The sequence below is a fragment of the Diadema antillarum genome, unplaced genomic scaffold, assembly GCF_040938485.1.
Source record: "Diadema antillarum isolate AM-2024a unplaced genomic scaffold, OU_Dant_1.0 seq00001099_RagTag, whole genome shotgun sequence".
Lineage (NCBI taxonomy): Eukaryota > Metazoa > Echinodermata > Echinoidea > Diadematoida > Diadematidae > Diadema > Diadema antillarum.
In genome coordinates, this window is record NW_027271916.1 from 302006 (window position 1) to 315106 (window position 13101).

The 13101-nt window shown below is 39.9% G+C and overlaps 1 protein-coding gene across 1 annotated transcript in view; it reads right to left on the bottom strand.

Moving 5' to 3' along the window:
* Positions 1–45: 45 nt before the first annotated feature.
* The window catches only part of LOC139743637 (uncharacterized), a gene marked incomplete at its 3' end in the record, with an annotated part of 41724 nt that continues 28668 nt past the window's right edge, over positions 46–13101 (bottom strand). The window contains exons 2-7 of the mRNA XM_071654105.1: positions 12681–12850; positions 11097–11247; positions 5215–5369; positions 4284–4437; positions 3290–3386; positions 46–3038 (exon numbers count right to left, since the gene is read on the bottom strand). Of these exons, the coding sequence (XP_071510206.1) occupies positions 46–3038; positions 3290–3386; positions 4284–4437; positions 5215–5369; positions 11097–11247; positions 12681–12850 (3720 nt within the window). The remainder of the gene's footprint in view (positions 3039–3289; positions 3387–4283; positions 4438–5214; positions 5370–11096; positions 11248–12680; positions 12851–13101) is intronic.

Sequence of the window (13101 nt, forward strand, 5' to 3'; positions counted from 1 at the left end):
CTCATCCGTACATGTTGAGTTATGTTGGCATGGTGTGCTCAAACATTCGTCCACGTCAATCTCGCAGTGACTTCCATTGTAACCAGGAGGACACACGCACGAATAATGGTTGATGCCATCACGGCATGTAGCTTTATTCATACATGGGTTACTGGCACATTCATTTATATTATTGCTACAAGTAGGACCATCGAAACCATCAGCACACGCGCACGTAAATCCGTTCACACCATCCTCACAAACCCCATTGTTTTCACAAGGGCTACTGGAGCATTCATTGATGTTTTCTGTGCAATGAGTGCCTGTAAAGCCATCAGCGCAGGTACACTCATATCCATTCACCATGTCGCTGCAGCTTGCCCCGTTTGAGCACGGCATGCTGACACATTCGTCGATTTCTATTTCACAGTAGAAGCCTCTGTATCCCGGTGTGCAAACACACTCGATAGAATTAATGCGATCAAGACATGTTGACTGGTGTCTGCAAAGATTGACGGCACAATCATCGGTGTTACTCTCACAGAGTGCTCCGTGGAATCCAGGTTGGCAATGACAAGCAAAACTGTTGACACCGTCTTCACAAGTGCCATTGTTCATGCATGGTCCACTGGCACACTCGTCTACATTAACTTCACAGAACAGTCCCGTAAAACCTCGGGCACATACGCATGAGAAACCATTGTCCTCGTCTACGCAGGTTCCTGCGTTTTCACACGGACTACTCATGCATTCATCAATGTTAATACCACATGTCTCTCCTTCGAACCCATCGACACAGCTGCAGATGAAGCCGTTGACCATATCCTCACAAGTTCCTCCATTTTCGCAGGGCTGGCTGACGCATTCATTGATATCAATCTCGCACAGGTCTCCTTCATAACCCTCTGCGCAGCTACACTTAAAGGAATTCACACCATCATGGCACGTTGCAGAGTTTTGACAGGGATTACTCTCGCATTCGTCACGATTAACCTCACACAGAGGTCCTTCGTAGCCTTGGACACAGTCACAAGCAAAACTGTCGACAAGGTCTCGACATGTTGCTCCATTTTTACACGGATATCCGATGCATTCATCAACTTCTGTCTCACAAAGGCTACCTTCGTAGCCTCCTACGCAAGTGCAAGCAAAGGAGTCTACCCCTTCTGAGCAAGTAGCGTTATTTTGACACGGGCTACTGACACATTCATCAATGTCAGTCTCGCAGTGCAATCCTTCAAAGCCAGCAAGACAGTGGCAAGTGTATCCTGCTATGCTATCATTGCAGGTAGCGTTGTTCCTACAAGGAGACGATAGGCATTCGTCCATGTTGTGTTCACAGTGAGTGCCATCAAAACCTGGAGAGCACTGACAGGCAAATGCCCCGACAAGATCATTACAAGTCGCCCCATTCATGCAGGGATTCTCCGCACAATCATCAATGTTAATCTTGCAAAGGGCGCCCTCAAAACCCTCTGAGCAATTGCATTGGAAGGCATTCACACCGTCGAGGCACGTTGCATTGTTTTGGCAAGGATTGCTTGCGCATTCGTCGATATTAGTTTCACAATGCACACCCACGAAGCCTACTGCGCATTGGCAGATGTATCTGTCGATTAAGTCATTGCAGATGCCTCCATTCAGACAAGGATCCCCAACACATTCGTCAACATCATTTTCGCATAGTGTTCCGTGATACCCTCCTGGACAGATGCACATGAAAGAAGCAACTCCGTCCAAGCATGTGGCGTTGTTTCTGCAAGGACTACTCCCGCATTCATCAATGTCTATTTCACACAATGCTCCAGTATACCCTACAGCACATGTGCACTCAAAACTATTGATATGGTCCTGACAGATCCCCCCATTCTGACATGGATCTCCAACACATTCATCAATGTTATTCTCGCAGAGTGGTCCTTCAAACCCATCACGGCACGAGCATGTGAATGAATTTAGTATATCCAAACATGTGGCGTTGTTTCGACATGGACTGCTAGCGCACTCGTTGATGTCCGTTTCACAAATAACACCCTCATAACCTTCTACGCATTCGCAGACGTAGCCATTGATTCTATCTTGACATGTTCCCTGATTCAGACACGGCTTCCCGGCGCAGTCGTCAATATCCATTTCGCAAAGAACGCCCTCGAAGCCAGGAAGACACCGGCATTCAAATGCATTGACCATATCTGAGCAGGTTGCATTGTTTTGGCATGGACTGCTAGCGCACTCGTTGATGTCTGTTTCACAAATAACACCCTTATAACCTTCTACGCATTCGCAGACGTAGCCATTGATTCTATCTTGACATGTTCCCTGATTCAGACACGGCTTCCCGGCGCAGTCGTCAATATCCATTTCGCAAAGAATGCCCTCGAAGCCTGGAAGACACCGGCATTTAAATGCATTGACCATATCTGAGCAGGTTGCATTGTTTTGGCATGGACTGCTGGCACATTCGTCAATGTCATTTTCACAATGCACGCCCTCAAATCCAGAGATGCACCGACATGTGTATTCCGCTACGGAATCCATGCAAGTTCCGTTATTCTGACAAGGAGAAGAAGAACATTCATCCACGTTCTCCGCACAGTTTGTTCCCGCAAAACCCTCCGGGCAAACACAGTCGTACCCGTTGATTTGATCGGTGCATGTACCACCATTGGTGCATGGATCACTGGCGCACTCATCGATGTTTACGTCACAAAGAAGCCCATTAAAACCTGGGGCACACTGACATGTAAAGCTATCGATGGCATCTTGACACGTACCATCGTTTTGACAAGGGAAACTTTCGCATTCATCAATTTCCACTTCGCAGTTCTCCCCTTGATACCCGGGGGAACAAAGGCACGTGTAGGTCTCTGCCCCATTGACGCATGTTGCTCCATTCCTACATGGTTCACCCAAACATCTATTGGTATTAATCTCGCAATAGCGCCCGGTGTAGTCTTCGGGACAGTCACAGCGGAAGGCGTTGAGAAGGTCAACACAGGTGCCGTTGTTTTGACACGTGACGTCGGCGCAGTCATCGACGTTGTGTTCACAGTGCACCCCTAATAATCAGTAACAAGTGGAAATAAAACAAAACAAAACAAACAAACGTTAGTTTGCATCAGAAATGCTAGAATAACTCTAATCTCATGTTATTTCAACTGTCGTTTCATTCTACGAAATGGAAGGAAGAACTACTCGTATCGCGGAAGGAATGGAAGTGTAAAGTGGTACAGTAGGCGTCACCCCCTCCCCACCCCCCCCCATCAGTATAACAGAATATACAATGACAGAGATACTGTATATAGATTACCATAGGTTCCTCGCTTGCACTTGCAAATGTAGCCGTTCACCCTGTCCCTACATCGGGCACGTTGTTGACACGGAGATGAAGCACACTCATCTATATTCTTGAATGAAAAATGCAAACAAAAATGCATAGAAACTGCTAAAAACACACATTGACAAAGAAAATAAAAGCTCGATGATAACAGAACACCGTATTTCGTCATTTTTTGACAAGTTTGGACGAACGCCAAAAAGACTTTTTACATCATACCCTTGATGCCACATTACTCAAATAGTACGTGAGTCGGGTGCATGAAATAATTGTATGGGATTGTACTGTATTGCACATCACTTGTCAAGATAACGATGCATCTAGTGATGAAAACAAAGTACTGTCATTAGATCATATAGGTAAACATTTCGGCCCACTTCCGCTGTTTGAACAGAATTCATACACACTACTCTGGGGAGGTCTTTCCTACCACTCTGAAGATTGACGAATGTGCAATAACATCACTCAAAGTGAACGCGTGTGAGCAGTTCCTAACGCTTGGATTTTTTCTCTTTTCCTAGTCTTTTTCCTCCTATATTTTCCCCTTTTCAGCTTCTTTCTTTCATCCTTCTCATCCTTTATCTAAGTATATCCATTACGTGGGATATGGCGCGACAGCAATTAATTTGTGTTATCGTTACGGGAAAAAATGCGCGGACACATACCGATTCCTTTCACATTCAACTATATATCCACAAGGTGACGTTTTATGTCTGAAGTGTTCCAAGTGTTGTACGTTGCACCTACCACGGACGAATCCTAATACAATATTAATCTATATCCCCGGGAAAAATAAGTTATATTTACACAGTGGTGGAAATCAAGAGTTTGATATCTCTTTTTTTAATTATCCACTCATAATCTCACACATCTGCGTCCGTCTAAGCCATCAGATCATACGCTTGATTTATTCGTTGGAGTTTCGGGGGAAATATTTAGCGAAAAATAGGTTTATATGTTAAATTACCACTTCACATTCGTCGCCAGTAAATCCTGGTTTGCAGATCTTATTGCCTGTGTACTCTTCGCAGGTATAGGCTTTGGAGTTGGGCTTGCAGAATACGTAACAGCTCGGCCCGAAGAAGTCCGGTGCGCAGTAAACACGAATTTCGGTCCTCACCCTGGGCAGAGAGAAAGGGATGGGGAAAAAACACAAGCTGACTCAGCAAGACTATGCGTACCTGTTTACTGAAATCATAAATTTGACAACCGCTCCTCCGTTAGTTGGAAATGTTCTTAAGTATTTAAACAGTGTACGTGGTAGATTTTCTGTTGCGTTCAAAGTGTATAGTAATCATAAAAGGGGGAAAACGTAAGGTGGGGGATATGCGAGTTCAACATTTCTATTGAAATGACAACAACGAAACAAACATGCAGAGTCAGAAAAACAGACAAACAAACGTTTCGACGTTTGAGGTGGCTATCTATACTCAACCAGAGATGCTTTAAGATTCCATTATTTGCAATGCAGGTATACATACAGCTGTACTCTTGAAAATACTTATTGCTCACCTTGCAGAATGACGTGCAATAAGCATTTAGGGACAGACTGTGAAGGTTATATTTTATTCGAATAGGAGATAAATTGTAAATTGATCATGTGTACAACGTCTGAAATCAGGACTCTCTCGTCCTCGTATTTTTCTTACTGTTTGAGTCGTGCGATTGGCATTTATTCAAAAAGAATTTGTGAGACTGCGGATGCATGATTATACATTGCTCTATCCTTTTTTTTTCAGTATGTAAAGGTCGTGCTGAACATTATATTCATCTAGATTTCCCATCATCCTATCTATAGGTAAAGTGCTTTTAAATTTTCCACGCGGTTATGACAACGTGAATACTGATGAAATACTAAAAATGGTAATTTTCACTGGTTTATCAGAATCTAGTCACACCTTGCCTCTCCCGAACCCTCGAGAGTCGCTTTCCACTGCACAGTGGATTGCAGATTGGCATCCGGGTAGTAGCTTGCATCTCTTACAAGGATGTCGACCTCGTCTTCACCTTCCGGGTCGACGTCGAGTACGCGTAATTTGATTCGAATACCTCTCTGCAAAACCAAATCATGTCACGGGAAAAGGAAAAGAAAAGAGAGCGTCAGTTTTGCTTTCGTTTAAAACAAGATTAATATATCTACCATGATTTTTATTTATGCCAGTTTGCTTTAGAGGGTGCGTCATGTCCTATGGAAAAGTTAAATGATTCTATTTCATTAGGTAGAGCGTGTCTCTTGCTCTTTTTAGAACCTCCTTTATAGAATACTAGTAGCTCATTAATGCATTATTAGGGAGCGGCTCACACTACATTTCGTCATACTATTTTACATGGATTTGGGTGATGGATTGGAGTGTGCATTACTGATATCTTTGACATCAGTGGAGAGTCGCTGTGATTGTGAGTACTGTTTTGTTGTGATTATCTATTTGCATTTGTGCTTTGCTTTTATGTTTGTTTCTTTCTGTGTTGTCTGTCCTGTAATGTCTGTCCTATGCAGAATGGCTAACTATTTTTCCTTTGTAAGTTCTTGAGTCTATTATAAGAGTTGTCCACAGTATACAAGCTTTACTTGTAAGTCGACTCCTCGATTCTACATTAATTTTCCTCAAAACATGGATGATGTAACATTATAAATAATTGGTTGGAAGCTATGTATTATATTTCTTTAATTCGTTAATTACTCTAATTTTCATCCTACAGTTAACTGTTATGTATTAAAAATCATTTGTAATTTTCGCATTTTATGTTTTGTTCCGTGGAAAAAGAAAAATATAATAGATTAAAATTGAAATGACGCGTGCGCATCTTAAATGGATTTTATATAGTATTGGTGGAGATGAGAACTGGGCTTTTAACCTTTTGTGAGACTAAGAAACCACTTATGGAATAGTACAGAGCATACCATTTAAGAGGAATTCAAAGTTTGTTAGATGAAAATCGTTTTGGAATCACTGAGACATCCAAAAACAAAGTAAAACAAAGCGATCCTAATAAAAGGTGGGCCCCGCTTTTTATTAGGAATGCTCTTTTTTGATATCTCAGCCATTTTAAAACCAATTTTCATCAAGTAAATGCTGAATCCCTCTTGGAATTACATGCTCTTTCATATTTCATGAGAGGTCTCTCATTATCTCACCAAAAAAAAAAAAAAAATTAGAAAGGTGTCTCAACCAAAACTCTAAATACTTAAAGCAACTTCACAAATTGTGTAGCAAAAACGCCCACGCCTTTCAACAGCAATGTGGTCTGTTTTTTTCTTGTCCGTCACCAACATTATTATACCCGGATCTCTATTCCATCTACTCCTGATATTAGGCTCGAAATCAGCATGGCGACTCGATCCGCTTCATAGTCTGTTTCATGTGAAGTGGTGGATGACAAAACCACAAAAGTAAGCTAAGACAGGAAGAAAAATGAAATAAAAAGGCAATTACGGTTTGTCAGGCATTACGCAACGACGACGTATTATACTTTGGTAAAAGGAGGCAAGGGACAAATATTAACCCAATTTTCTAAAGCTATTAGCATTGTTAGACTAGACGTAGCGTAACTTAACCTACTTGGATACCGTGTTTTGAGCTAAAGCACGCATCGTACTGATCTACCATGAGTGGATGCCTATTATAAGTTAAGACGTCACAACATCGTTATGTTTTCGATGTAAGTGATGGTTCTATTTTCGTGAGATAATTTCAATGTTGCCACATGCTTCTTTTGCTGGGATAAGCCAGAAGTTATTTTTCCTGAGAAATGGCACTGTTGTAACTTGCTTCTCTTTGCTATAGGATAAGCCAGAAGTATCATTTCATCTGCCTTCCGAGTACGGAAGCCTAATTACACAATCTGCAAAAACAATTGTCTTGCCTTTGCATTGACATTTGATGAGGGGAGGGGAAGCTAAATATTATGGCGAGAATTGATATCGCGGTAAAAATCGACATCCCACGCACCGATGTCGTGTTGATGGTTATCGTGCTGCCAGCTTTTAATTTCTGGACGAGCGAACGAGTCGATCTTGCCTATCGACTGGAAATGATATACGAAATGAAATAAGGGACAAGACAGGAACCACATAAGTTCCTTGTGGTTCTGCTATAAAGTCGAATGTTGAATGTCGTATCATTCGAAGATTCATGATTGCCAGAACTACATTTATGTGCGTCTTTCCGGTGTATGCACATGACGTCATGGACATACACTTGTATTATGTGACACAAATCTGCATCCATTCATATATGTAACACGTTGCTTCAGTTTTCATATAAACTGTGACGCATTGTGTGTCGAGCTTAGTAAATTTCTCATTGATCTGATGTACATTGATAATGATATACAGTTATTGTATTTTTATTATCATTATCATTACCATTTTTATTATCAACATTATCATTATTATCATTATTATTATCATTATCATTATTATTATTATTATTATTACTATACTAGTAGTAGTAGTGGTAGTAGTAGTAGTAGTATGAATAGTTAATACATTTTATCACATAATTACATTATCTTCTTTCTCTATCTGTCTGTCTCTCCCTGTCTATCTATGCATTATATATATATATATATATATATATATATATATATATATATATATATATACATGTGTGCGTGTTCTCCTGACACTGATGTGATGATGTGGGAGTATGTTTTCTTCGCATGGTCACGAAAGATAAGTTATTTTACTCTCAATCTGAACTCTCTGTAACATGGAATTAAGTCACGAGTACACAATGCTCACTTGTTTCAATAGAGTGTCTATAATATCCCCGTTGGGGGAGTATGATGTTTAACTTGAATGAAAGTCGTTCTTACTGTCGAGTTACACTGCCTCTTCTTCTATCACAATGCTCTCAGAAACTTCATATGAACCTACCAAAAAAAAAGTCCGTTTCTGAGACTCAATTTGTTGGGGTTTTTTTTTTGGTTTTCTTTTTACAAACAGCTGTGTTTTGTTTCCTCCACATTGGCCGTGATGAATATTCCTCCTTCTGAAACATGGCGAACTCATGTGCCTCGAAGGTCTTTGACATCGATTGTCCCTTCAAATGCAATTTCCTGAAATCTCCTCTGACTAATGAGGATGAGAAGTCCTTTGTGACGTCATCCTCTCTTGTCTTTTTTTTTCTGATATATTGCCAGGGGAGCAAGCGCTCGGAAGGACTTGCCACCGTGTGAGATGGTGATTATTCCAACACCAGGTCTCCTCTTTGACGGAACGTCAATGGTAAATTGATCAGTCGCTAATTCATCAAAACGAGCGCTGCATGAAGCTGCTTGATTTACCCTGCACAGTCAAGTTTATGCAGGGAATTTTCATTTGTGAACCGGATGACAAGTTTCTTTACGCAGATTAAGAAAACAAAGAAATATAAACAGGAAAAAAGGAAGAAGTAACGGCACACTTATTGAATCGAACTGTAGCTCCTTTGGTTCATGTGTGAGAATACTGCATATCCACTGAAGCTGCTTCATCTTTCATCCATAAGAAGTTGATGTTTAGATTTAATACTTGAATTATCTGGTTTCCTTAAGCAATACGTTAATATGAAGTGTATGCGTGTGTGTGTGTGTGCGTGTGTGTGTGTGTGTGTGTGTGTGTTTGTGATTTGTTTTTGTTCCTTGAATTGTGTATATATTCTATGTCTTTTTTCATGTTACACCCAGAATGAGTCAATCCATGCATGATTTATTGAATGAAGGAAAACATCAAAAGTGTATATTAGTCATTTCCTCTTTATCAATATCAACATTTGTGTTGGTACATTAGTATCATGCGCTCTTGTAATTGATTTTATTATCAATCTTTAAATAGATAATCCACTGTTAATTGATACCACCAGATTGCATGGTTTTAGAGTAAGACAATTTCTTATTGCTTTTGCGAATGATGTGGAAAAAAAATAATTCTGAATGATTTAAACAAACAAGCAAACAAACAAGCAGGCATTCAAAACAACATTTTAAGTTTATTAACAAAAACGCTCACTATTATGTGTCAAGTTCAAGGTACGAAAACTTCAAAATGCAAAATGTAACAAAGGCAAAAATAATGTAAATGTGAGATGTGAGAAACAAGACCGGGACATTTTGATTAAACAGTCGAGGTGTGTTAAAATGCCTTTGACGTGTTGCACTGCAACGTGCAAATAAACATGGCACATGGACTGTCTCGTAAACATGGACGTACAAACTGAAGGACAAACTTCTGTCATATGGGACGTTATGCTGGGGGGAAACCCGCGAGGATCGTACCCAGGATATCATAATCCGCTAGATTTTTATTCCAGACTTTGAAAATAAAAATCATAATCATAACGATATATGCCCCGATGAGGAAAAAGGATGTACCAGCAACAACGCGGTAGTGCCAAGGTCGGTGGGATCTGATTTGGGAATGTGTTAATACTATACAGCCGTTTGATTCGTTCCTTTTTGTTACATCTTACAACATGTCATGTTCCCTATGACAGCCTGCAAACTTAAATACACATATGGTGCATATAGACCCATATTATGAGTGATTTCTTCGCGATGATTATTACGGCATCGAAACAAAAATCCTCACTGGTTATGAGAAGTCATAGTACACAATAATATCTTTAATTAGAATCACCGCGAAAAATGTTGACAAATTATATTTTGAAGGATTCTAAGGAGCCTATCATTGATAGCTTTTATGATATACAACTAGAATAGTAAAGTATAGTATAGTATAGTATAGTATAGCATAGTATAGTATAGTATAGTATAGTATGTGGTGATTACACATTAAAGGGATCGTACAGTTGTGGTTGAGACCTAATTTCAGGTTTCTAACATTTTTTGGTGAGATAATGAGAAACCTCTTATGAAATATGACAGAGCATGTAATTCTATGAGGAATTCAACGTTTATTTGATGAAAATTGGTCTTGAAATGGCTGAGATATCCAAAAAAGAGCGATTCTAATGAAGTGTGGGACCCACACTTTATTACGATCGCTTTGTTTTACTTTGTTTTTGGATGTTTCAGTCATTCCAAACCCGATTTTCATCAAATAAACTTTGAATTCCTCTTAAATGGTATTCCCTGTACTATATCATAAGTGTTTTCTTGGTATCTCGCAAAAAGTTTAAAGCCCAATTCTCATCTCCACCAATACTGTACTATCCCTTTAATTATTTCACTTATACAATTTAGCACGATTTAATGTGATGCATACTATTAACAGATGAGTCTTTTGAATCAATACTCTAGTGGGTAGATGTTACGCATGGTTCTACGGCAAGCAACCTTGATCACATGCCAAGTATTGCCTCGGTCTGTAAGAGAAGACGTGTACCCAATGATATGATTCAAAGTTCTTGATTAGAATGTGAAATTATATTCAGTCAAAAAGTGTTATACATGTATCACAGAGAAACTACAATGTACGTCACGTTTATCAACTGGAGAGGTTGCGTGTAGTACTTCAAATAGATTGTCTTCAAAGGTATTAGAAGCATTTTCAATTTTTTTATTTTTCAAAGTCCGCATTTTCGTTGTTATCGAAGGGAAATTACTTCAATTATCATATGAACATTCTACGTATTATGAGTACAGGGCCCTGTTTCATAAAGCTGTTCGTAAAGTTACGAGCAACTTACGAGCGACTGGCGATCAGTACTTGTGCTGAATTATTGGAATTCTGATAAGTATAGCACATCAGAACTGATCACCAGTCGCTTGTAAGTTAGTTGTACGAACAGCTTTATGAAACAGGGCCCAGGACATCTTCTCACCACTGTCTACTTACCCAGGGTCCTGGAATGAAGAAAGAGAAAGGATTTTCCAGTGCACCGCCCTCTACGGTCGGCAATGTTGCCGGAAAGGTCACGCTGTCACTGTCGTCCACCAGTTTGGAAATGTTCGCTGTGAAGAACTCGCAGGGAGACATGTCGAAGTTACTGCATGAGGAAGAGGGTAAAAAATATGACATTGAGGGTTTTCATGTTCCAGTGGGGCTCTAACCTGGTTTGTATGGGAAGACTTGACGAAAATTAGATGCACTCGTAGCTGAAATTCGGGAAATTCAACTTCCTTCAGTTCAGTTCAGTTTTATTTCTGTATTCCGTTTTCAATAATACAGTCAGGATAGCAAAATTTATCAGTGTCGGCATAATTTGATGCATGGTATCATTATCACAAATCACTTCCAAAAAATTATAATCATATGCATTTAACATGAACTAGTAAGATGTTTTTGATGGGGGGGGGGGGGTATTTCTGCACGAAACAGAAATGAATGATTACAACGAGCAGTACAATCGATGAAAACAGTCGAACATTATTGTGGTTTTGTCTTTTAAGATCTGTCAGATTCAACGTAAATTTCAAGGGCAACCTTTGTGCCCTAGGACTTCGTTGCATACCGACCTTCTTTCTGAGGTAAACCCTTCAAGAAAACAGAGTCACGAAAACAAAATACATAATGGACACACGAGCAAATCTCACGGTATTTTCATTTTTTTTTTTTGACCATCGAAAATAACCGTGTGACCGATTTTCCGCAGTGCCGTTTGCATTACTTAATGTTGAATTCGTCACATATACGAGCTCTTTTATTTCCTTTTCATATCTGTGTTTTAATTCTCTTAAAACACAGATCACCTGGATGCTCAAAAGGGATAATCACTGTTTAATGATACCTTACTTTTGTTCGAGACTTATGCAAACATGATAGTGCCATGCTCACGTTCATGCTAAATCAGGGCTATAGGGAGTAAACGATGGAACGATGAGTGATATTCATACAATCATGTCAATGGAGAGGTCATGGGGTCAATGCGATACACACGGCATTTTGCCAACTTGAAACATTTCAACTGGCCTGACAATTTCCTTTCACGAGATTTCCTGTGCAAATCTTTACGGGAATGTGACAGTGAACATTATGGAAGTCTTGAACTATGGAATGACTGGCAAGCATTAACTGACACAAACTGTCTCCTGAAAAAAAAAAAAAAAAACATAGATAAGAAGACGCTCCTTTATACCATATCATTATTCTCAACGTTCTCAACTCATCCTCTAGCCTCATGATAACTTTCTTTAAAAATATTTTCGCTTTTATAGGAATTTGCGCGTTGAATAATAGTCACTTCCAATTTGCCATGATTCTACGTTTATAAATATACCCAGATGCACAGGGCACTGTGGCATAGTGGATAAGACTCTTTAATTTTCAATCAGAAGTCCGGAGTTCGAATCCCGTCAAGTGTCTACGTCCTTGGACAAGATGTTTCACCTAAAATGTCCCTCTCGACCAAGGTGTATTAGTGGGCACGTGGTAATGATAGGGCAAACAACAAATTAACAAAGGCACATCCTGGATACGTACGGATTCATTTGGTCGACACAGAGCTGGTAGCGGTTGTCGCATTTGTCTCGGCATGTTTCCCCTGCTCGGCTTTGGTCACAGCACCCACCGGACTGAAGGCGACTGGACGGGTTGGTGTAGGTTAGCAGCGTAACCTGGACCATAGTGTCCCCACTCGCGAGTGGAACAACCTGTGAATTGGGGCAAAAAATTTAAGTATTGTCACGTTATCAAACACTCACTGAGAATGGATGCTATGATGTGACATTAACAGAATATAATACTTCATGTGGAATATTCGACGTAAGGCTGCAACCACATAATTACTTGAATTGGAACTAGGCGAAGAACTAATCTCTGAATCAATCAGTCATAATGTCTTGTAAACTTTGTATGCTGTTAGATAGCTATTTTCAAACATACACAAAACACCAAGTCCCTG